The sequence below is a fragment of the Stegodyphus dumicola genome, chromosome X2, assembly GCF_044657685.1.
Source record: "Stegodyphus dumicola isolate Sdum_Otavi_A_Nest chromosome X2, ASM4465768v1".
Classification (NCBI taxonomy): domain Eukaryota; kingdom Metazoa; phylum Arthropoda; class Arachnida; order Araneae; family Eresidae; genus Stegodyphus; species Stegodyphus dumicola.
This window is the reverse complement of record NC_140781.1, coordinates 55,931,883-55,958,307: the sequence shown is the minus strand read 5'-3', so window position 1 is coordinate 55,958,307 and position 26,425 is coordinate 55,931,883. Positions and strand designations below refer to the sequence as shown.

Genomic DNA, 26,425 nt, shown 5'->3' with positions numbered 1-26,425 from the left:
AAGAGAAAGTATCGCACAAATGGATTGGCCATCTTACTCACCCGATTTGAACCTGGTTGAATAGGTATGGGGTGCCTAAGTGTGCCATATTTACACACACCAAAGTCCTTCCCAGACCCTCTAAGACCTGAAACGTGCACTTTTAAAAAGTGGCATGCAATTGCACGAGACTTGATCAACACTTTGATAATGTCTATGAAATCAAGATGTGAGGTTTGCATATCTGTCCAAGGTGACAATACACCATATTAAAGAAAATTTTTTTTCTCAAGAGGTGACTTAATTTTCCCATCATTTTCCAGTTTTCATAAATTTGTTTTCAATATTTAATATTTTGCGAATAATCAACTGCCAAACATTGTAATTTATGTTAATTAGTGCTTTTGTACAAATTTCTAGTAATAATTTTTCATTAAGTATCGGTTACGCTTTATTTCTGTTACTATCCTTTAATTTTGATGACCGATGTATAATGTCAATTTTATAGATACTTTTTTTAGGACAATTGTGCTATATTAAGTCAAATAATGCACTTTTTCCATTTTGGAGTTGCAGCATCTTCCCCTCCTTACCAGCTACTTTATCATAATTTCCTTTGTAGCATATTTCATAGATTTCAGATCTTCAACTGTATAGTTGTATGACAAAATTATAGGTAATTTATCGATTTCGCAGTTTCAATCAGCGGGCCTTTTATATTTACTTACGAAGTATGCTTAGAAGTTTCCCTTCACCCATTATTAATACGGTACAAAGTCCGTAATCCGGATTCGCTGGGACTTCGCCGATTCCGGATTAGGGTTTTTTCAGGATTATAGATCATCAATTTAAATCTCGTAAGATGGCATGCAGAAATTATACTATTAAAAATGTGAAACTGTAATTTATGAAATAAAAAGCAATTATGATCTAAAGGGTATCAAATTTTACCAAAAAAAAAAGAGCTTAATATTTGTTTACTTCATTAAACATTTCTTTCAACGCTTGCATGTATGAAGCAGATGCGCGTAGTGTATGTGCATTCTCTACGTGTATGCGTAAAGTTTGTGGCTTTGAGGTCCGGATTATAGATCATTCCGGATAATGGATTCCGGATAATTCCAGATTACGGACTTTGTACTGTACTTCATTCCTATTTTTTTTACTTGTGTACTGAGATGCTGTTATCGCCTTGAGATATTCACTTTATAGCTTGAGGTAGGGGAGCTACTAAAGAGTTTGCCAGAGCTTTAGAAGTGCAAAATTTTGCAACATCGTACATGATTTGACATGCCTTTGATTTTAAAGGTTGACTTTTTTTAAACTGGAAGGGCAAAAATAATTAAAAGTAATATAAAGCTGTATGGAAAAGACGCCTGTTTCTGAGATGAAATCGAGAAGACAAATGGTAAAATTCCTCACAGCTGACATTTGCCAAAACAATAAAAACTTCATTTGGCTCAATCCTGCTTGAAATATACTGCCCAGTTTCTATAATGGCTGTCGTCAACTACTGGTGAGAGCTCTTCTGGTAGACAGATAGTATCTAACTAACTGATAAGTTTTTGCCCCTGGTTGGATTTCCAAGAAAGAACACTGGGATCATCCAAATGTCTCCCACCCCTCTTTAGTGAAAACAGTTTGGAAAACTATTCAAAGTAGTTGGGAATATTTGATTTTATAAATTATCAGTAAATGTTACAACTGAATTAAGCGGTTGTTATCAATGGGTTATATTTATTGTGAATTTTCTGCAGTTCCTGATTATTTAAATGTATGCATTCCTGAATATTGTCTCATATACTCTGTTCGACATAATAATTATTTCTTTCTAAAAACATAGTCTTTTTTCAGAAGTACTTGGAAGCTGCAGAGTGTTTGAAAAATGTGGTTTTTACAGCTTTACCTCAAACAGATGAAGAAAAGGTAACTGTTAGTTTTAGAGTCAGATAAAGTCACTATTTTGATTTATACATTATTTTGATCATTTATTTTTTTGTCAATAACAAGTCCAGAGTGGAAAATTTTGTACCAGCTGCTTAAAATACTATATTGTTATGTATTATAAGTATGTAAGGAGAAGAAAAAATTTAAATTGTTAAACTTATCATTTATTTTATGTAGTTTTATGTGCATGTCGGAGTAAATAAACAAGGGCATGTCAGGTTTTAAATTTAAGTTAAAAAAAACAGGTTATTTTTTAAAGCCATCTTGACCAAAAAACACAGTTTTTCTCGTTGAAAATTCATTTCTTATTAAGATTTTTTTTAAAAAGATAATGCAAGGTAAGTATGTACATATTTGTTATTCATCTTCAGTAAAAGTATTCTGAAGATTGCCTTACATTTTTCTGTCTTCTGAAAGATGCAAAATAGTTTGAATTACTTTTCAAATGCCATTTAGTTTTTTTTTTTTTTTTTTAAATTTATATTGTTACTGCTTTTGTATGAACTTTTCTGGCTGAAATATATATTTTGGTAATGCATTTGTATAGTCATATGTAATTACTTCATCGTTATGGTAAACAAATTATGTGGAAATGGCATTACATTGGAACAAACTCAAGTTCCTTGTCAGTTTCTAATAACTTTAACAGTGCTAGTTTTTTTGTAAGCAGAAAGGTTGTATGCAGAAATAATTCCTTGGTTTTGGACTTCATAAACTGTGTAGAGGCTATTAAATTGATCTGTGTTTTTATTGTAATGGTTTGAAATAAACATTTTCTCATGTTGTTTGAAGAAATATTTGAAAATGCTGAGTGCTGAGTTAGTAGGTAAGAAATTGTAACCTAATTGAATATTGTGAAATTGTATTTTTAATGCTGCATAGAACAGTATGATTTAAACACAGTAATATGGTTTCAGTTCTGTACATGTAATCTTTTTGATTTGAGGTATATGATTTTATGTGGATTTCATGTAATATTTAAAAAAGCAAAATGTTAAGTTTTAGTTGAATTAAACATTAATTTAGTAGAATTATTATTTAAAACCGAAGCAATATGTAAATTTTATAAAGTAGATTTGTATAAAAATAAATAATACAAATAATACCTCATTTTTGTATATGACTTTTTGTCAAAATCAAAATCGTAAAAACAACCTTGTATTTAGCGTAAGTAAAATAACGCTAAATACAAGGTTGTTTTTACGATTTTGATTGTCACATTAGCGTGTTTCTCTTCTAGTCTACTTTTTGGCAAAAATTTAATGTGATTTAGTAGCTGGAGAAGGCTTGGGCCTTTGCAAGTCAGAGCTACTGTGTGAAAGAAACATTCAATAAGTAAATGAATTAATAGCTAACAAAATACTTAAAAATAAACTTACTTGAAAATAAAGAAATATTGCTTAATTATTTTTGGAGAAAAACTTACAACAGCACTATTTTGGATTTATAATCCATTGAATGCCTTCCCAGTGACCATCTGTGAAAGTGATCAGTATTTCTGAGAATGTAAATAGTATACAGTATTCATGTATCAGTGTATGCAAATAATATTTATAATTTTATTCTTTTCTGATGATCAGTCAAAAACCTGTCCCAAACCATCAGCTGCATTTATTATCAACCACTCTAAAACATTTACGAAGGTGTACAAATCAACAGGTGCATCTTTAGCAGAAAAACTGATTTTATGGAAAAAGTTTTTATATATCTAAATTTGGTTCTTATCTCAGACTGGTAATTTTTATGTCAACTTGGTTCTAAGACAGCATTCTTATAAAATCCCCAGATTGCGAGAGAAACGTGCCAATGTAAACTTCAGGCAAAACAGCAGCCTTATTTTAGTGTAGATTTTAATTTAAAACCCTACCAATTTCTTCCTCTCTGTGCATTGGTCAAAGTATAATGAATAAATGTTTAAACAGCTCCAAAGCAGTCGATTCTGACAATTTTATAAATCATTAAAACATGGTGCTTCTTAATTCATTTCATTTTAGATGGTGGAAGACAGTCTAGTTTTGTCCATTCACATCTAGTAGATGACATTAAAATTACAAGTTATCGGTTTAAATGTACTGCAGTTTCAAAGTTGCCAACTATACCCATTTCCGACCATACTCCCGCTAATGCGATTTACAACATTTTTCTCCCGACTTTATTTTATTCTTAAAATTTCCCATGATTTTTATGTAGCTTGGCTTAATATTTCATTATTTTCAACCAAGAAAATGATTTTGGGCATCTGAAAGCTCTTGGTTTTCTGTCTTTGCGGTACACAACCATTGAATAATAATATGGTGTTCACATGTTCAGCCACTCGCGCTTTGCATATGGAGCTTGTTTCACACCTGACAACTGATAAGCTCATGATGGCGTATGAGAGGTGTATTGGTTGACTAGGGGTTCCTCGTATCATCTATACTGACAATGCTGTCATTATATATCATTATGACGTCAATGCTATTACCTTCCATGCCACAAATAAAAAATTGACTTTGCTCTGGAGTATCATAATAGCTAATACAATTCAAAATTTTTATGCTACAAAGACATTGATTTATGCCATGGGTGACTTGGTAGGGAGGTTGTAGGCAACATTTAATAGGATTACCTAAATAATGTCTTAGAAAACTGCTTAGCCATTCGTTGCTTTGCTGTGGAGTATCATAATGGCTAATACAATTCAAAATTTTTATGCGACAAAGGCATTGATTGTAAAGTTATTGCGCCGTGGGTGACTTAGTAGGGAGGTTGTAGGTAACATTTAATAGGATTACCTAAATAATGTCTTAGAAAATTGCTTCGTCATTTGTTGCCTGATGAGGAAGCACTCTCTACTGCATTATTAGGAATAGAAGCCACCCTGAACTGCAGACCATTAGTGTATGGATGAGGAAATGATTCCAAAGCCTTGCCTTCAGGTTATTTTCTAACTGGCCAGAAACTGACAACTTTACCATCAAAACCTGAATGTGAAAATGCAAAATTTAACAAGATTACAGGATACAACAAGATTTGTTGGATACATTTTTGAAGAGATAGTTTAAAGAATATCTTCAGATCGTAAATATTATCTGTTGATCTCAAAGAAGTGACTGGACCAGTGTAGGTATTCATTCCTCTTGACTAGGGAGGGCAGAGGATGTCCAAGTATCAGAATAGACTGTGCTGTTCATGATGGATTTTCCTATGCTCTGGAGTTTCATCAAGCTTTGGAGTCGGGCAGCAGAATATTTATGTAAGAATGATGCATTTACATTTAGGATGTGGTATATAAATGCAAAATAAACAAATAAATTTTTATTTCTTCCTCTTTTTTTGTGTGTGTGTGTGTCTAAGCATTTTTATTTGAATTATTTTTGAATTTCTAAAGTAGCTACATTTTCTTGTTTAATCTCTGAGACATTGGTGAAATGGATGAAGTCACTGAACACTGATACTTATTCCCAGTACTGATTCTGAAAATTTTATCTTCACTGTGAACGTAGTACTCAGATATAGGTTTCCCTTTGAAAGTGCTTTCACAAAGGCATCTGTTCTATTGCAGACTGTTGTGTATGTTGTGTTATGAGGAACTAACTCTTCATCCTTAACGCAGAAAGATTTACGCAAAAGTAAAATGTTTTAATATTTAAATCAGTTGCAAATTTATTAGGAATCAATTACTTTTAAGTTAGATATTTATGTATTTTATATGTGTATCACACTATCTCAAATTAGCAAACTTTTTTTTTTTTTTTTTTTTTTTTTTTTTCAGATGCACAGGTTTAATGCTTTGGCTCAAATATATACTGACATTGGTTTTCACAGGAAGGCATCATTTTTTAAACGAATTGCTGCTATGCGTTGCGTTGCTCAGTCAAATCCTAATCCCAGTTGGACAGAATGCTATTATTTATTACTCCAGTCCTTTGAAGGATTTAAGCTTTCTCTAGATGCAAAAGAATTTCCCAAAGGTACATGTAATCCATTTGTAATTTTTTGTGATAGATAGCACATAAGATTTTAAGTTAGTTTTTTTTTCATTTATTTGTATGTGGTTTTCTTGAAATTTATAGTTTCTCGGAGTATAAACAGCTATCTTTCTGCTTACATATTGCAACTGATCTTAAGTATGCTATACTTGTTATAAATTATATAGAATATTATAAATTAATGTAGAACAAGTAGCTTCAAATAGGCCACACTTAAACAGTACAGAAATACATGTGTAGTCAGTTACGAATAGATCTTCTTGTTTAAAATTCCAGGACCTATCAAATTTTAAGCATCTTCTTCACAGTTTGTAAGATCCCGTTAGGCATTTCTTGCACCTGATGATAAATTTGTCTTTATTTTTGAAGTATAAGTGTCTAGTATCTAGCAAAGTGTGTTCAGGCCATGAAGCTCTAATTCAGTAGTTAATGCTATTTATTGCTTTTTCTATATGTGGAAGAAGCAATTTTGCCATAATTTGCTGTGATATTGTCACTTATTTTATAGGAAAATAGTTTCTGTCATCGTCAGGGAAGAAAAAGAGTTCTATACCTCTAACTAGGCTGGAAATATGTAATTTAAATAACCTAGATCAAGTATAAGATGATAGCAATCTCAATATCATTTACAGAGCAAAATAAAATAAAAAGGAAAGAAAGTCATGAGAAAAAGGTTTTATGGACAGAGGTAAAACTTAATAGAAATAGAGATGGTCAAATAGAGCTCTATTATCAAATAGATATAAATGTAAAAGGAATGAATGTGCATGAAATAATAATGTGACCATTTAATTTGTTTGATAGAAGCTGTAGAACACTTTGTAGAGTAATAAATTCACATGGAAACATTGAAATCCGTTTGCAAATGTGAGCACAGTGACAAATGTAGAGTGCTGCAATATTAAGGCAAAATTAAGGCTACAGATTAGCTATATATAGGCCCTTATTAATGTAGCTAAACATCACAAAGTACGGTGGAACATTTGGAGTCTGGAACAGTGATGTGTTAAGTGGAATGATGAATCATGGTACATTGAAGGTGAATGACATTTATGAGTGTGTGTTGTTTCTCAAGCCAAGTTTGGTGGAGGCAGCATTATGAGTATGGTTTTGTCTTTTGGCTTTGGTCACCTGGTTCCTATAAAGGGAAATATTAATACAGAAACATATCTTAATATTTTAGATAATTTAAGGCTATGTACATTATAGCAAAGCTTTGGTGTGTACTTTGGTTATTTTAGAAAGATTGGGCCTCTTAACATATACAGAAAAGGATATTAACACGCAATTTTTTGATACATACATTGTAGAAATGTTCTGGGCCAATTAAGAGATCTAATCTAAATCTTGTAGGACAGGAATGAATTAGTCATTGGGGTGATTTGGAATGTCATTTGCAAACCAGGTTCAAAATTGATGATGGAATTCACTGCTACTTTTCTGCAAGAATGAAGAAGATTCAATTAGCAATGTATGGAAATCTAGTAGGTAGAATGGTTACTCTTACAGCCAAAATGAGGCCCATTCTATACTAACTTCTACAAGAAGATGAGAAACATCAGCTGAATAATATTTGAGGAAGTACAACAATCTACAGTGATTTTATCAACTTCACTGTATCTTATTTTTATAACAGCTTCATAGGAAAAAAAAACTTATGCCTGGTATTACACTTTGTGCTTGATTGATGAATAAATATGCCTGAACATTGCAGTGTCTTTGAAAAGATTTTCATGAAAAAAAAAAAATTATTTTGAAATAGCAAAAATCTTTCTACAGATCCTTTCTCTGAAGAGAATTTAATGGCAGACTTTTCCTAATTTGACAGGTGTCACGTCATAAAATCTCACTTGATTTTGTCATCAAAATATAGCTAAAAAATGTCAAATCTAGATCAAGGCATGAATTGCAATGCTTGGAGTTGTTTGCAATGTTAGATACTGAGATTAACCACTTCCACACATTCTGACTATTGTCGTATTTGCAGATGAGTTTCAGAATTACAGCGAATGCACTAGTGGAAGAAAGTCATCATAGTTTGTTGTAGATTTTGGGAGCAATCAGACACAAGCCCATCTTTTTAAAGTGCAAATTTTTTCCCTTAGGTGAGAGGAATGACAGCCTTTTCATATAGAAATCAATGGATGTAGCAAAATGAAAATGAACATAGTACTATCTATTGAAGAAAATCGCAACAAAACATAAAAAACTAAAATATTAGAAGTTTTAAAGCTTTACTGGGTTCTGATTAATATTATTAACTTAAGAGCTATTGCAAATATGAAAGGTTTCAAAGGAATCCAGATCATCAACCGAAGAAGCTTTGTGAATACTTTTCTTAGAATCAAAATGAAATTTGTGGCTAAGTGTGCAACAATGCATAACTATCAAAGATTAATTTAGTTCTGTTTCTGATGTATTTATTTCCTCTCTTTATTTCATCTTCTGCATTTATTTCTAACACAAAATTTGTATTCGTTGAAGCAAAATTTTAAGCTGTTTTAGTTCGGCTAACATATGTCAAACAACACTGACAGTGTATGCTATAAATTCTCCAAGAATTAAGATCAAAGGTGGACTCTTTAAGATTTGAATAATGAATTTACTGATAACATAAACTAACTTAACTAAAACATAAACATAACATAAACATAAACATAACTTAAACATAAACTAAAACTTTCTTACTGTCATGTGAAAATATAATCCTAAGGTTGAATTTTTTAGAATCCAAGCAAGTTTGTAACTGAATGCATTATGAAATGGAGTGATGAGAAAGTTATGGATTTTCCTAATAATTGAATGTTTTTTATGATGCAAGAGAAAAAAATTTAAAGGCTTTATCAATGGCCATGGCAGCAAATCTTTTGGCAGTAGAAACCAATTTGAGTAATTGAGTTCTGCAAGCAAACAGATGTTAAAGAACAAGCTTTTAAAGCATGATAAACATAACAGTAAAAATAAGCTGTTTTTGATAAGCAATCTTGCTTGATTAATCTTCAATTATGAGTACAGGTTTAATAACTTTTTGCAAAATATTTAATTTAGGGACAGATATAAAAGCACTAATCAAGAGAATATAGTAGCTATCTTCAGTACTGAATTAGAAACCTATCGCCAAAAATCCAGGAAAACATCCATATGCGCTGTTGACATCTGAGAGGCTGTGTGGATTTTAGATTAATGGATTTTCAGTGTTCTATATTAGTATTTTTAATTCAGTTTATTATGAAATATGTTCATTGAACATTTTTCTCTCCTAGATATAACCTATGGGTGGCCTGGGATTCAGGTTCAGATGCTATTTGATCTTGTTGGTGTGTCTAAACAGATGAATAATCAAGCAATAGCTGTTCGGTATGCTATTTCAGATAACTTATTGTTATGCATAAATTTGGTATAAATTTTCATTGTTTAACAATGTAAAACCATTACTATATTTTTGTAAAATGTGTGTTTCCCCCTTTTTTGTTTGTTGTTGGCGTAGGCATAACTTAAGGACCAATTAATTATATGTAGCATTATGTTTTTTTGACATTTGTAAAATCTGTATGTGATAATTATAAAATATTCACCTAGCGTATCTATTGACTATTTAAAAAAGTATTATTGTATAAAAGCATACTTTTACCATTGGCAAATGTAACTAGAAATTTCTGATGCCACTGTATTTAACAAAATTAGTCTGTAGTATCCTGAAATTTGAATAGAACTTTTGATTTATATATTTATATAACAGGCAACTTCAGTGGATTTTTCGTAATTTTTACAAAAACTGTTCTAATTATATAATCTTATGTGAGAAATTCAATTTTTACAAATTTTTTATAAAGTTGTCAAATATGCAAATCTGGCTATTTTTTGCCAAATTTGTATTTTAAATATGTACTTATTTCTCGTGTCTTTAAATTTACCCTAGTAAAACTAAGAAAGATGTATATTAAAATCAATATATTTTATCTAATTTCCCATATCTTTTGATAAGTGTTCCAATTGTCTCAAAATATCCACATATATCTCAATTTTCTCTTTAAACTTCATTTTATGCTTTTGCTTAACTTTCTTTCAAAAATCTTTTGAATTTTGTTATGAAATTGGCAAATATTGTACAAGATTGAAATCACAAGTTCTGTCTCTTTTCATCCCAGTGTTATGTAATATCTTTTTATAATTCCAAGTATTCTGTAATTTATTTCATACTCCCCTCTCCACTGGGAAGCCTTCATATTGGTGCCTTGGTATATAATGGTGGCATATCTTTATGCAAATTGCGCTGTTTGAAAAGACAGAAATCTTAATAACAGTGTAAGGGAGCATTAACAAACTAAAGATCAGTTACTTGCTTGAAGCTGATCGTCGGCACCCTAACACTAATCAGTGATTTTTGTAAGGATGATGAACATCCTTATGCAAGAACAGTTTTTGTCATTTACTAATTAATTAAGTCCAGTGATGAAATAAATCTCTTTCAAATATGGTGAATTTTTATAATGCTGCTTGTGCCCCTAACTAACAGTGGATTAACATAAGGGTGCCAAAGTTTTCATCAATCAAAACAATTTTTCAAGTTGTGCTTCTTGAAAGAGGACGCTGGTATTTTAGTAAAATAAATTTTATTTTAACCAAAATGAGAGAGTAAAAAATGTAATTAAAATTAAATAAAAATAAATATGTAAATTTAATTGTAATTAAATAAAAATGCCTTATACTACATCTTTAATATTCCGTCAGATATTCAAATTTTCATACATTCCATCTAGTAGTTTAAATATCCTGTCTGATTTTCTTTTGGTTTTCAATGTGTATGTCAATTTCAAATGCAAAAAAGCGTTTTTACTGTTAGTAATGGAATGCTTCGAATCCCCCATTTAATATTTTCTCTTCTTTTTCTAGTGCTTCATAAATATTTTTAGAATCATGGCATATGTGCTCTCCATAAAAAAGAAAGCTGCATTCAAGAAATTCTCTAAACAAAATTGCTCTCTATGAAAGAAAAAGAAGGATGAATAGCTATCAACAATAAATTAAATCAATGATTATAATATAATTCATAATTAAAATAAATACACATAACTTCGAAACAAAAAATGTTATTTTCTCAGTCCTCAACAAAAATTATTTGAAGACACAACCCATATTTTTGGAACCACTGTTCTAGTGTGTTTTATGTTTGAAATATGTGTTTCCAGAAAGCATGGTCAGCTATTTCTACACAAGGAACACAGATGCACACCTTTATGAAAAATGCATAAGGATCAGTTCCAAGTGTGAAACTGATCTTCAGTTTGTGCATGCTCCCTTATGCCACAGCACCATTATGAAGATTTCTGTCTTTTTGAATAGCAGTGGACTTACAAAAAGTGTGGCATTATTTATTCCGGAGCTCTATTTATGAAACAAGTCTTCATTTACTTATTGACCCATCACATACTGTTTATGAATGTAATGGGTAATTAATTATACAAAGTAAGACCGAAAAGTAAGGTGACTCACCCCTCCTTTCGAAAATGAGAACAGCTCGATGACCTGACACATTCGCAGTATAATCTTCAGTATGTAACATTGAAGTTCAGGGTCATTTGTAACGTTTCTTGTTTCGTGTTTGTTCATGCAGTCACTCAAACGTGAAAGGTGTTGGTGCACTGCATAATGGAGCAGATAACGAATCTTTTTTAAAATGGTTAAAACTGCTATGGAAACCTTTTAAATGCTCCGAAATGTGTATGGCGAAGAAACTTTGTCTCACAAGACAATATTTCAGTGGTTCAAACTTTTCTGTGGAGGTCATGAAAGCGTGGAGGATTAGCATTGCAGTTGAAGATTGTTGATGAGCAGAACGATGGCAGATGTTGAAAGAGCTAGGAAGTTATTGCTGCAAGATCGCGATTTGTCTGTCCGAATAATGGCGAATCAATTGAATCTTCCTTGTGAAATCGTCCGAACAATATTGACACAGGATTTGGGTAAACGGAAACTTTGTATGACGTTTTGTTCCTCATTACTTAAGCGATGAACAAAAAGAGCAGTGATTGGACTCCTGTGGGAACTTCATCAATGCAGCAGATAAACATGACATGTTTTTATAGTCAATCGTCACAGGAGATGAAACGTGGTGTTTCACGTATGATTAACAAATGAAACAGCAAAGCATAGAATGGCGGGGTCCCTCATCGTCGAAATCGAGAAAGTTTCCCTTCGAAAAATCAAAGGTTAAGACAATGTTGATTATCTTTTTCGTCACACAGGGAATTATCCATAAAGAATATGTACCAGAAGGTCAAACAGTTAATGGTGAATTTTATTGCCATGTTATGAGATGCCTCCTGGCTTGCATTCGTCGTGTTCGGCCCCATCTCCCTGCATCAGGAAGTGGTTTCTGTTGCATGATAATGCAAGCCCTCATACTGCAGTGTGTGCTAGATAGTTCATCACACAGAAAAGGTTATGGAATTATTTCATCCTCCTTATTCCCCTGATCTTGCGCCAGCAGACTTTTTCCTCTTTCCATGACTGAAATTTGCATTAAAAGAGACACTGATTTTCAAGCATCTCAGACATGCAAGCTACAGTTACCAAGGAACTTAACACAGTCTCAAAGAAGAACTTTTTCAAAAGTTTCCAGAACTTGTATGAACGTTGTCAGAAGTGTATTGTAGATGGCAAGAACTGCTTTGAAGAACAGTGATGTATTTATATGTAAATATATAATACAGTTATTATTATGACATCAGTCACCTTACTTTATGGTCTCACCTTGTATTTCCAAGTTACTTATATCTTGTGCCATGATGAAAAATAATTTAATTGATAATTGATTAATAATTTAAAATTGAAGTCTTAATATAAGTGATTCGGTCAAGTTGGTTGAATATGGCAAAGCACACACAATGGCTAATGCCTAAGTGAGGAATGTCTTTATGGGAAACTGGCTTATGTTCATGTTACATGTAGAATAAAACACACAAGCCACTCATACAGGAAACTTGTGTGCCTGGGAAACCACTTGGTCACTAGTGGGCCCTAAAGGATTAGAGTGAATGAGTTCAGAATGCTAATTGAATTTTTCTTTAATTTTAATGTTATATATTTAATTTAGAGCATCTAATCATCTGTTTTATTAATGCTTTATTTTTGTATACTTTATTGTGTATTAAAATATTTATTATCTCATAAATGGGCTGACCAGTGTGGAGTGTTTTGGAAGTTTTGTCAGGTATAACTTTTGCTGTCAGGGTAATGGAACCTAGCTGATTTTTTTATTCTTTTTAAAAAAAATCTAAATTTATTTTTAAAAATATTAAATTTTGTATAATTATGTATTTTTATTCAAAAAAGACTTTTAAGTTTATTTTCTTGGACTTCATTTATGAAAAAGTTGAATTGTTCGAAAGATTAAATTATTAAGTTAGAATGTGTTGATAAAAGCCATGCTGAAGCATTTAATTTCCATCAAATAAAGTAAAAATTTCTCAATTTTTTTAAATTTCAATTTTTTCTCTCTCTCTCTCAATTTTTTTAAAGGGAGGCTCTTTCCTTTGTATTGCAGTGATGTACATATATTATTTAAAACCTTGAAATACATAATCCTGAAGGAGAAAAGTTATTAATACACTCTTCAAATGTAGTCTCCTGCATAAGTGAAATGTGTATCCATCAGTATCATTTATATGAAAAATCATACAGTAAGAATCGCATGAAAACCCTGCCAATAGCCTTGTTAAAATTGCTGAATGCAGGTAGTTTGACATAAATTTAAATTCTGGTCATTGGGTTGACTGCATGGGAGTTCTCTGTGTGTAACTTGAACATGATCTAGTTTTCCTAAATTCTGGTCTGTGGGTTGGCTGCATGGGAGCTTTCTGTGTGTAACATGAATATGATCCAGTTCTCCTTACAAGAACCTCCATCAAGGATCTCTTCTTCGTGTAGATAGTTCTTGCCCTTAATCTGAATCCATTCACCTGAAACAAATTGTATGAAACTTTCTCTAAGCATTGTGAGTAATGAGAAACACTCATGCCATATATGCGGATTTCTAAAAATGATAGCTCTGTTCTTTAGACTACAACTTGGATAACCAGAATACTGGTTCTTATTTCATTTTTGTGTAATTAGCATGTCTTTATAAAAGTGTATTTCCAATCCTTTATGTCAAAACGATATGATAAAAAGCTTTGTGAAGGCAGCAGGTAGAAAAGGAGAGGGTTTTTACTTTCTGAAACCCAAAATTAGTGAACCAAAAATTGAAAGAATCTTTTGTTGTTCCTCAAATTAAAGAGCTAACGAATGATTCTGAATTTGAAGTTGCATTAAATAAAGATGAATTTTTCTCAGAATTAATGATAGGCATCCAGAAGGCAGGGAATTATACAAAACTAATTAGTGAGTGCCTGAAAAACTAATGGGGGTGTAACATGCAGTTTGACAGAGTTTCTGGATTCTCATCTTGATATTTTCCTCAGAGCACTTAGGAACCATAACTGAGAAGCGCAGAGAATGTTTGGATAAATGTTTATGTACATTTGAAAACATGTAATATGTAGCAAAATGCTAGACAGCTGTATGAAATTTATACTACTGCTTTGGTAATTTTAAGAAGCTTGTTGAAGTAATATTGTAATATTGTAACAGGCTACTTGTAAAGAATCGTGTAAAAAGGGAGATTTAAATGAAAAAGTTTGGTTTTTTGCTGCTCTAGGGTGAACTGGGGAAATGGATATATTATTTTCATTAGCTAATTTAGGCTACCCAAAATCGTGTGACTGATGGAATGTCATAGTTCACGGTTTTCATTTGAGGTTCATTGTTGTGATTGAATCATATCAAGGTTGTGTTGGTTTGTGAAGGGTTAACTAAAATATAGAAAAAAGTTATGAATAAATGTCTTGTTTTATATAAATAAAACAAATTTTTTATAAGTTTCTGAGTGCTATGTGCAATGAAATGAATGATAAATAATAATAAACCAACAAGTATCAAATTCAATTAAATTATTTCTAAGATAAGTATAATTAATAATTGAATTGACCGTTTTTTAAAAACTAGAGCACCTGTTGCTCAGAAAAAAGCACAATAACAAAATTTGGTAACTAGATCTGAAATCCAGTAGGTGGAAATATTTTGAAGTTTAATATTTTTGATGTTTAATATTTAGTTTCTGCATGGATATTTATTATGTTGATATATTTAATTTTATTTTTATAATTTTATTTATTTAATGACTATATTAAATTTCATTTGTTCTGAATGATTTACGTTAAAGCAAGGTTTTACATCTGTGTTTGAAAACCTTAAAAACAGGCAATCTGTTTCTAAGGTTTTACATCATCTGTTACCATTTTGTTCATGTTAAGTCTGATCACTTTTTTAATCCACCAGTCATATGACATTCCTACTACATACACTGTTAAGCCATTTGAGTCCAGCTGAGCAGCAAGATGCATGTTTACAACTTGAATCTCTAACAGCAAAATGTGAAGGAGCTCCAGTTCCTTTGACTCTTGATAATGGATTAATAATACCTCCAGTAAATCTTCTGAATCTTCCACGTGTAAAGTAAGTATATTCCTTACTTAATGTTTTACTACTGTTGAATATTAAACAATAATCATTTAAATATTGACATAATTTTGATATTCTCATTGAATTTAATGACTGTTTGATTACTATAAAAACCTTACTTCTAAATAAATCAACATAGCTTTACAATTAATTAGGTTTTGCTCTGCAGTCATTAAAGATTTAGTTTTCAGTAGTGATAATTTTTTTTCTTCAATTTCAAGAAGGATGTGTCCTTTTGAAATTCATGTAAAGGATTCTTAAATCCATCAGTTTTATAAAAACAAATAAGGCTTATTTGAAGAGAGTAGAGTTGCCTTTAAAAATAACAAAATTTTTTAAAAATTAAAAAAAAAAAAAAAAAAAAAAAGACATCGGACTAATTAAACTTCTCCATGATGTGATGAGTTGAAGGCTGTCAAAAATATGAAATATCAAAAAGAGCAGAAAATTCATATGTGAATTTATATTTTAATCTGAATTTAACTTAGTAGTTGCTGTTTGCAGATTTCTCATTGTAATAAAGTTTGATAGGCTCTAAAAATTCGAGAGTGTTATATATTTAGTGTATTTCTTTCATAAAGAATGGCTCAATATTTTAAATTTAGAATTACGTTTCACCAACAGACAGTAAATTATAATATATTGAGATATTGTTATAAGCCTATGTAACTGAGACAATTTAAGTAAAAAAACAAAGTATTGTTGGCAGTGTTCCATATAACCTAAGTGTATTAAGTGCTGTTTTTGCATTCACATATTGCAAACAATGCAAATTGTGTGTTTAATGATTTTCAAGAAACTGATTTCATGCGTATGTAACATGTATGTGCAATTTAACTGTTATTACATTTTCCAATTTGGCATTGTATATAAAGAAGCTGCCCAGAAACTTACAAACCAGTGCACGAAATACATCTGATAGTCATACATTTTGTTGATGTTCTTTGGAAAATTATTATAAGAAGTTGTGCTTTCTTTAGCTTCTGTGTACACAATTCAAGCACTGAAATTACAGCTAGATCTAAAATATTGTAGAACATAATTATATTATTATAGATCAAATATATTATAACATCTAAAATGTTAGAGTGTTGGCTATTTGGGACAAATAAGTGTAATGAAATTGTTAACTTTTATTTTCCATAGTTCTCTTTGCATATCCACTTCTCTACCAGATTCTGGTATTGTATTTTGATGTTAAAAACATCCTGGTTGGATATTGGTAGTTATATATATGTGTACAATGTCTGAGGTCTGGATTCATCGGGAATTAGGTAATTCTGGATGCAAAAACATTTTCGGATTTTAGTTTATGAGTTTATCAAATGCATTGCTTAGCAGAAGTACGCGTAGTAGAAGTCACCAAATTTCCAGCATGTGCCAAACTCTGGCAACCATATGCATAACCATTCTGGCAACCATGCTCATAAAAGTTCTTCAGTCAAGAAATGCCACCGTTTTCTTAAGTGTTCTTTTTTGTTGTATTCCAAGTGCCAGTGGTTTTTATAAACAAATCATGATATTTTCTGCCATATACCTAGTTTTAAAATATGAACTTGTGGAATTGGTCAGCAGTGGAAGAAACTGCAGTAAAATTTTTGCAGGAATGCAGAATTTTGCAGAAAATTTTCCAAAAGGGAACAATTAGAAAGTGCCTATAATAGATAGCTGTTGTTGCTGAAGTTTGCACGAAAATGAGTCACCGTAATTCTCTTGATTTATTTTAAGTGAAAGAAGATCGCTATGTACTTCAAGAAGAATAGCGAAAAAAATTTACAGAAAGATTTGGATGTGTTTTATTTTCTTAATATATCATGCAATCTTTATTTAATAATTTAAATTCGTATTTTGAATTTCTAAAGTATGTTTTCTTTTCATATGTTGATAATCATAAGTTGATAATGTTTATCAACTTACTATAATAGTTTGAGAATCTTAAAAAAAAATTAAAAAAATTAAAAAAATCTTAAAGGTTTCAGATTTTAAATTAAGTCCAACGGGGCTTTTTTAACGTTTTGTGTGTTACCTTTATTTATTAAATATTATGTTCTTTGCACTTAAACAATAGAATTCATTTCAACAGCAATGTTGCAAAATAATGTTAAAATGAGTATATCTGTAGAATTTCTGATGCATACTTCTATGCGATGGAGATAAAAAGGTCTCCTCCCCCCTGTAGAATGTCGCCATTGCTCGTTTTTAAATCGTTGAGTTTGTTAATCAAAAATTCGTTAAAAGTTTTACAAAATATGAAATCGGTAATAAAACAAATTTGGGTTTTCAGATGCCCATATTCGTAGTAGGATTACGTCATTCAAAATTTGGATAGCTCTAGGTACTGTTGTTTTATTACAAAGCGAGAACCATACATACATTTATGCAGATTCTTCATTATTTAATTTCTTCAAATATAATACAGGGTGATAGTATTTGGTGGCAATAATTTTAAAAGTCAATTTAATTAAAGCTTTCAACGCAAAATCACAAAACGTAACCAATAGTCCTTTGGGGACAAAGCCCCTTTGGACTAAAAATACAAGGCAACCAACAGCTTGCACCCAGTAACTTCTACATTTTTCAACTGGTAAAAAATCCCCAAATTGCACCTAAGTGGTTGTGTTAATGTATGTACCAAGTTATAAAATTAAAAATATTTTTTGCCTGTTATTTTAAAACAAAGTTATTTTGCATTAAGATTTTTAAAAAGTTTTATCTAGCATAAGGAAATAATACCACTTGAAGAGATAATAATCGTATTTTCTGAATTAAAACCGTATTACAGATATTTGCCATTCCATTAACTGATTGGCGATCGAGGAGTTCTCATCACAATGCAAGGCTTCAATTATATTATCTTCATTTAGCATTTCTTCTCGTATTTCATTAATCGAAAAATTTCACTTTTTCTTGTGATATCTTAAAACCTAATTAATGACTTATCATAAAATTTGGTAGCTAATTGTAAATTTTGCCAAATGTTTAAAAAAATATCTCCAGATATGTCCTCATGACTTTGTAATGCCCCACGTGCTAGGTTTTGTATTAAAATATTGCTAGAATTCTTGGATGGTCTTATTACTGTGTAACTTTTTAAAAAGCTACTTTATACTTGCATTGCAGTGTGTGCAAAATTCCAGTATCCATTTGCAGATTGGCAGATGTATAGTTTTGGTGCAAGAGTAAAACAGTGATATTATCATCTACTAAAACTGTAATTTTGATGATATTATTAATAGCAATAGAGAGAGCAACATAATAATCTGCTTTAAATCAGAAAATTAAGAGAAGCATGCAGTGTAGTATATTAACTGAACTAAGTTCCTGAAATCCTGGTTCTTTCTCCCTTCCCTAATTGTATGCCAACAAAAGGAAACTTGTATGAGCAACATACCACTCAAAATATATATGCTTTAGAGCTTAACATTATTGTTTAGACAGATAATAAAAAATGCCATTCCCCCAAATATCAAATTGGAAGGGTGGTCATGGCTAATATCAAAACAGCTTCAATCAGTGTGTTACCTTTGGCCATGGTTGATTTCCTAGCCAGATGATGTTTGAAAGTGATAATTTGTGCCGGCTAGGAGGATCAGGGCTGTGCCCTTATAATATTATACTAGAATTATAGTTGGAAGAGAAATTGCTTTTGCAGCACACTTTCTTTTTCTGAGTATTCTGTATTCCTAAACTGTCTAAGGACAAATAAATTCTTAAAAAGTTGTTTGCCAATTGTCTGGATTGCTAGATCATTCCATATACTACACATCCAAAATTCACACTTTGTACTATATCTATATCAAGCCATCTCTTGCAATTCTTTGGTGGTACCACTCGTCAACTTCAGTTTTAAAAATTGTGATCATTGGAATCGGAAATTTCTTTCTTAGTGCAGTATTCCGCTTCTTAGGATAGAATCAGGGATCGTTTTATATAAAAGTTAACTATAGCAGATAGTTTTCTGTTATGAAATCTAATGAACGGAAAACTCTCTGTGCAGGTCAACAACAATAGCCATTTTCTAATAATGAGTTTCTCTTTTTACAGCTTTACTATTTTAGCTTTCGTGCATTGATATATTTACTTTTCTTGGAGAAATCCTTTGCAGTTAAAAGTTACATTGCCTACAAAAGGCAATAAATTTCTTAAAATTACAGAAGTAAATTCTGTTTAAAATCTGTTACTGAATTACTTCTCAGTGCTTAATAGTATTTCCTTGAAATTTTCCCCCACTGCATATGAAAATGAAATTTTTATCCATTGCAGTGTTAGATATTTGCACAGAATACTCCTGTGGGACTCACTTAACCCTTTCAGGATGGGCTTCCCATATATACTATAGTGTCTTGTATTCTTGTATTCTTTGGTAACATAAACTAACGAGATCTAAAAGACTGAGAAATTATTCTCAGGTCCTCGTTACGACAAAAGTCAGGAAAGTGTAAAGAACCCTTTACTAACTCAACATAACTTCACAGTTGGCCCCGCTTAGGCGACACAAGAGCCCATACTTCTAGCTTAACTCAAAAGATAAGGATGTATTTAAAATGTAGTAAGTTGAGCTTAATGGCTCACAGGATAATTTAATTCACAGAACGGTCTGACTCGTAACAGTTGGCATAAACAATCCTAGTGGATAGAAGCACTCAATGCCACAGGAATTTAATCACTGGTAATTCAAGATAGCAACATGGTATTCAAGCAGGCAACACACTCTAAAATCACCTTCCAGAACCTTCTCTTAACTACTTTTTCCTACCTTGAATACATGCATGCTACCTTATTAACATTCTGGGCAAGAAAGTGGGGGTTTGAAATGAGAATTAAAGGAATGCATCACTGGAGAACTAGCACAAGGGATGGGTGATGCATATATGCATTTAAGCTGAACCGTGTTTTAAAGACCACTAGATGCCGTTTTATATCTGTTACTTTTGAATTGAATATAGTTTTAGGATCTTAATTTTCACTTTGAATGCATTCTGCATAATGTTGTTGTTGGCTGTTGCTGGGAAGGAGGCAAAGTGTAATGTAAACAAACAGAGCTCGGCTCTTTAACTTGCCATGTGATATGAAGCATTTGCGTTTCTAGTACCCCTTCCAAGTCTTTTTATATATATATTTTTCCTACTATGTAGGGTCTTTTAGGGTTACTTTGTGGAGTTCTGTTACACTGTGCATTGCTGTTATTGTTTATATTTCGCATACTTCCCTTTTTATTTTGGAAAGTCTTGACTTCAAGTTTATTGTGGCGAGAAAACGTTACTTATCACAGGAAAGATATGCTCTCATGGTAAATGAGCAAATTAGTGACATGGATGAGTATGGTGATTCATTTTCTGAAAAGTTAGAGAGTGATATTTCTAGTGATTCTCATAAGGATATTTTATGAGAGACTGACCTTACTTAGTGTCAGCCTTCTACTTCCTCTGAAAGATTTTATTACTTCTTGTAAATAGTCTTTCTTAAACTTTTTTGTTAATTAAAAAGTTTATTAGTGTATTTTGTCAATTTAAAGTTCGGAATAATTTGGGAAGTGCGTCCAAAAATTATTTCTCAAAGTAAGCTATTTGTTTCACATATTTTCATGTAAAGGAAAAAGATAGTTAAGTGCTCATTTTAACATATATGATAGCTTAAATAATAATCTAAAATAGTTCAAAAAATATGATGGTAGGATTTAAACTTTTTTTTTGCGATTCCCCCCCCTAAAGTTAGGCATAGCTACGTAAAACCCCTGTCCTGTAGGACGATTCCTTTCGACTCCTATCTGTTCTGATGGAACATCTTAAACAAAGGCGTGTCATCTCAAAAGGCTTGAAAAAATACAATGAATGTAATGCTTTCTTTTTAGTTAAAGTTTTATTCCATGTAAGGTTCTTATATGATTGGAGTTTTATCAAATGTAATCATAATTTATAATAGCTATTTTTTAAGCAGTATCTTTTAAAGGAACTATGGTTTGCATTATTGTAAATAAAAAAAAAGCTCACTGGTAAACCTGTTATGTTATGCAGTCTAAATAGATTTGGAATGGCAAGCCCTTAAACCAGTTAGAATGAAACCATTGTTCAGCTATTTTATCATATGTAAAATCAAGTGCATAATAGTTAGCCTCGAAAATTAATTGTTTCATTGATAGTGCAAAGGAATAAAAAATAAGATTAGAAAAAACAAATTTCAGTTTTTTAATTACTTAGTTAATTTAGAATTACTAATAAAAGTAGTTCGGATATTAAACTGTTACTGTCTGGATAAGAAGTATGCATTATAATTAATGTACATATATATATATTGTTACATGTGTATGGCTTCCTAATGGGTTGGAATGCAAATAGAACCAATGATAGCTTGATAAAATTTATTTTCCAAAAAGAAAACTTAACAGTTCTGGAAGTTTCTTCAAAAGTACACCTTCAAGTCTTCTGAGTATGACAGAAAACAATCAGTAGTTATCACTTCAAACTACTAAAATACATTAAACACAAGGCATTGCATCTAAAGAGCGAAGATCCCACAGAGATCTCTCAGCCCTGTGAATTCAACTATGAACTAAAAACTGAGAATTGATGCCCTCTCTGGTCTTATATAGATTTCCCTTGGCCACCAAAAAATCTCTAGTAGCTGTCATTCTTGAAATTACTACAAGGCATGTGTGGTTACAGTTACATGTAGGGATCGATTAGTTATACAATTACAGTAACACTTATACAGGGAGTAGACAAAAATAGTCGTGAAAATCATCACCAGCTTGGTGATGTCCATTTACCTCAATGTTGAAAAAACTTGTCCCTATAACCTTATTTTTCCAGCAGAGCTTCACTTTCTCAAGCATTTCTTGTTACATTATAGAAAAGATACTACAACATCGCTTGTAATTTCCCTAAAATTATTTACATATATACAAAATTCATAATATTGTGCACATAGCTTAAGTAATGTAAATTCAAATCATATTCACAGTGGAGTAAGGAATGAGTAAAAATGAACTTTTAAAAAATAATACTGCTATAAAAAAGCTAGTAAACAAGACCTGTTCCAGGAACATGTGCAAATGTATGTATGTATGTGATATAAATGGTAGCAGTCATTGTTGCCAGTTAAAAAATTTGTTTCAGTGTTGCATAATGTTTTTAGCACAGAAGCAGCTAATAAGTGTAGTCTGTGCATCCATTCATGATCAGTTGCTTTTACCTTTCCTTTGCACCTGTATTATGATATATTTGATAAAAGTGCCTACATATTAACAGCAGCAAGTGAGAGAATGCAACATAATCAAGATGAGAGCCCATTTTAGAATGATTTAGTTGGGGTTCAGCTTTATTGCTACTGGTTTTCCCCCCTGCTAATTTGAGTATTATAATTGGCTGAAATATTATGTAAATGTCTGTGTCAGTAGTGTTATGTGAGAAGAATTAATTTTGAAGTGATGCAGTTTTAGAGCTATTTATTTTTTTAGGGAGAAAAGAAAATTAACTGAATTAAAAAGGAAAGTTATTGCAAATTAAACATAGTATTTAATCTTACACACAGACACATGCATATATCAGGATAGTACAAAAGACTAACTATTATCTTTCCTCAAACATATTTTATTTCACACAGTTTGCCCTTATTACTTCTATGTAGGATTTGTGCTTTTCAGTCGCCACATTCTTGTGTCTCAAAAAATTTGTCGTTCCTTGTAAGCTTCTGCATTTATTCAATGTTTTGATGACTTGGGTAACAGCTAAACAATACCCATTTGAACAGAGGTAAAAAGGTGCCCATACAGGGGGTTTTATTTTTTAAAGGCCTTTATCCATGACAAAGAAAATACCCAGGCTTGACACGTGTAGGCCAAAGTAACAGCAAAAGTAACAGCATTAAAATTTCACATGAAAGAAAATGATTCTTACATTTGAAAAAGGAGATGTAAACAGATCTTCAATATTTAATGATTGTTGCATACTTGATCACAGTTTTTAGTTTGGTTCTTTGAAAATTATCCCTGAAGTTTCCTCCAAGCTTTTAACATTCACAAAATTTTATCTTCCGAAGCAATACTAATCTAGTCTTCATAATTCTTAGAATTTTAATATTGCTGTGAGCTATGGTATCAATGATGTTTACTTAAATAATGTGTCCAGATCTGCAGAACAAAATACGCAATTATTAGGAAAATAATCTCTAAATACATACACAGCAAAATAACATATAATAAATAATAAACAAATAATAACTGAAAATAAATAAAAGGAGCCTGCAGATTCTTGGAAATTCTGTCTTAACGTTTAAAAGTAATTGTAAAGTTCCTCAAATCACTCTCAGTGAACCCTAACTCATAGTTCAACTAAGTCTTATAGCTGATTCACAACTGAACTCCCTAGCTCTGCCACCTGTATTTATATTCTGCAGTGTGGGCTCTGTAAATTTGTGGAAGAAATATCTCAAGTTCTAATTGAGGTGTTTTTACAATTCCAAAGCTGTTGCTCTCAAAAAAAAAAAAAAAAAAAAAAAAAAAAAAAAAGATCTACAGTTCTAGGCAACAAATAAACATTTAAATACAAGACATAAGGCCACAAATTACATTAAACACGAAATAAACCATAAAATTAACATTAAAAAATAAATAACCAATACAAAATGCTATAAAAATACCAAAAAAATTGCAGTCAAAAAAGAATTAAAATGTGTACAAATATTTTAGTTTCCCCTGTTTTATTACTATTCTCCTCAACATGTGGTGTTATGTTTCTTTTTTGCTGTGCCCATTGCTTTTGAAATAAAATGTTTGTTGCTTCTCCCATTTTTGCAGAAATTTTTCTTTTTTTTTTTTTTTATTCTCTGGAATAAGTAAGAAATCTATTGTTTTATTTGATTTCTACGTCAGAATAAGGTTGCTTTTTTACCTAATTTTAAATTTTACATTGACATTTTCTACCTAATTTTAAATTTTATGTTGACATTTTCTACCTCATTTTGAAATAGCAGTTAATTAAAACAACATAAACAATAAAAAACAAATTTGAAATGATATGTTTATTTGTAACTTAAAGAGTTATTAAGTATTGTTACTGTATTTAATTTTTGTTTTTCATTTTACACTTACAAAATTTTCTTTGCTCCCGATTTTAAGCTAGATAATGCAGTTTTGTCACATTCTTTATATCTATATTTTTCATAATACTAGGGATTTTTTGTTGGCCAGAGGAAAACTATGCAAGACCAGAGACAGCATCAGTTCTCAGCACTTTGCATTGCATTGTGTTTAATGCTCTTTGTAGTTTGGAGTGGTGGAGCATTTTTTGTGTAAACTGTAAAGTGTTCCTTTTGGGTAACTAAATTTTATGAAGTTATCAATGGTTCTCTGGGCATTCATTCCAATATGAACCTGTACATGTACAACAATATGTAAAAAATACTCTGAAATAAATTTAATCCCTTTTTTTTTTCATGATTGTTACTGTTCTCTTTTGACATGCTGTTAAATTTATTACATGATTCACATAATAGATATTACAAGAAATCTAATCAAATTGTGTAAGTAACTATTGTTAATGAATTCGTTAATGTGTGTGTTCTTTCTTTTCAAGAACTTTCAAGCTTCAGAATCTTGCACCACATTTAAGGCCTGTGAAAATGGTTTCAAATGATTTAAAAACAGATTCCGATCAAGATTCGATCTTCATATTTTCTCCTATTCCTAGAGATAGAGAAAAGTCAAAGGATAACAAGATTGGTATGGATATCTTCTGCTTGTTTAAGAAAATTAATTATTTCGCTAGGAATATGATCTGTAATTTCTAAATGATCTCGCTGAAGAAACTATGTACACTCATAATTAAGATAAAATAACACACCGAACAAGTATTAATTTAAAAGTCAAACAACAAAAATCAACATTATATTTGCAAATTTTCACAGGACTGGTTTTTAAGGTTTTATCAAACCATCATCCTCAGTTACCAAAGTGCAGAATGCTTTGGCAGCTAAGGATGATGGTTCTATAAAACCATCGCCAGTCCAGTGAAAATTTGCAAATATAGTGCTGATTTTTGTTGTTTGATTTCTAAATTAATATGTACACTCATGTTCATAAATTAAAGATAATGCCAGCTCCGGTAAATGAAGGTTCAGAAACAAAACAAACATGACTTATTCAAAAGGCCATTTATTAAACAAAAGATAAAGAAAAAAAATGGTGTATGTATGGTACCATTCCTAAAAACTACAATTGTTGCTCCCAGGAGCACTTACGAAAAATATCTTTCTTACAAAAACATTACGTGGTTGGTACAATGGTTAATACATTATATGTCTCCCAGATGATGAAATACACTCCGTACAATGCCTAGGCATGCTAAAAATCAAATTATTGAGCTGATGTAGGGAAGATTACTCCACTCATCAAGCAGTGCTCTCCAGAGTTCCGGTACACATGTAGGAAGGGCTTGATGGGCTGCAATTCATTGGCTAAGCATGTCCCACACATGCTGTATCGGATTCAGGTTAGGTGAGAATGATGGCCATTCCATATGTGTGATACCCTCAGATTGAAGGCATTCCTTTACTATGTTTACATGGTGAGAACAAGCATTGTCATCCATAAACGCAAATTCTGCACCCGTGGCACCCCTAAACAAACATATACGTTGTTCCAAAATGATGTTCCGATAAATTTGGTGTGCCATGGTTCTGATCTGAACGTGCAGATCTGTTCTGGAGCTCAGTATAAGTCCACCCCAAACTAGCTAGCCTGCACCACTGTAACGGTTTTGTTTAATGATGTTATCTTTGTGATAACAGGTACTTGGACTTCTCCATATGAAAGTCCAACGTGAATCAGACTGCAAGCTAAACTTGGATTTGTAAAACATCACACAAACCCACTCTCTTTATGTCTGCATTGCATGTTCTCTACCCCAGGCTAACCACTGGTGACAGTGAGTTGCCGTGTGCGGAACACAACTGACAGGCATGCGAACATG

General features: G+C 31.5%; 1 protein-coding gene across 2 annotated transcripts in view; it reads left to right on the top strand.

The window, feature by feature from the left end:
• Positions 1-26,425, top strand: part of brun (trafficking protein particle complex subunit brun) — a 152,251-nt gene that overhangs the window by 75,721 nt on the left and 50,105 nt on the right. For both annotated transcript variants that reach the window (XM_085810134.1, XM_035351667.2), the window contains 5 exons: positions 1,834-1,905; positions 5,681-5,879; positions 9,161-9,254; positions 15,276-15,452; positions 25,031-25,176. In XM_085810134.1, the coding sequence (XP_085666260.1) occupies positions 1,834-1,905; positions 5,681-5,879; positions 9,161-9,254; positions 15,276-15,452; positions 25,031-25,176 (688 nt within the window). The remainder of the gene's footprint in view (positions 1-1,833; positions 1,906-5,680; positions 5,880-9,160; positions 9,255-15,275; positions 15,453-25,030; positions 25,177-26,425) is intronic.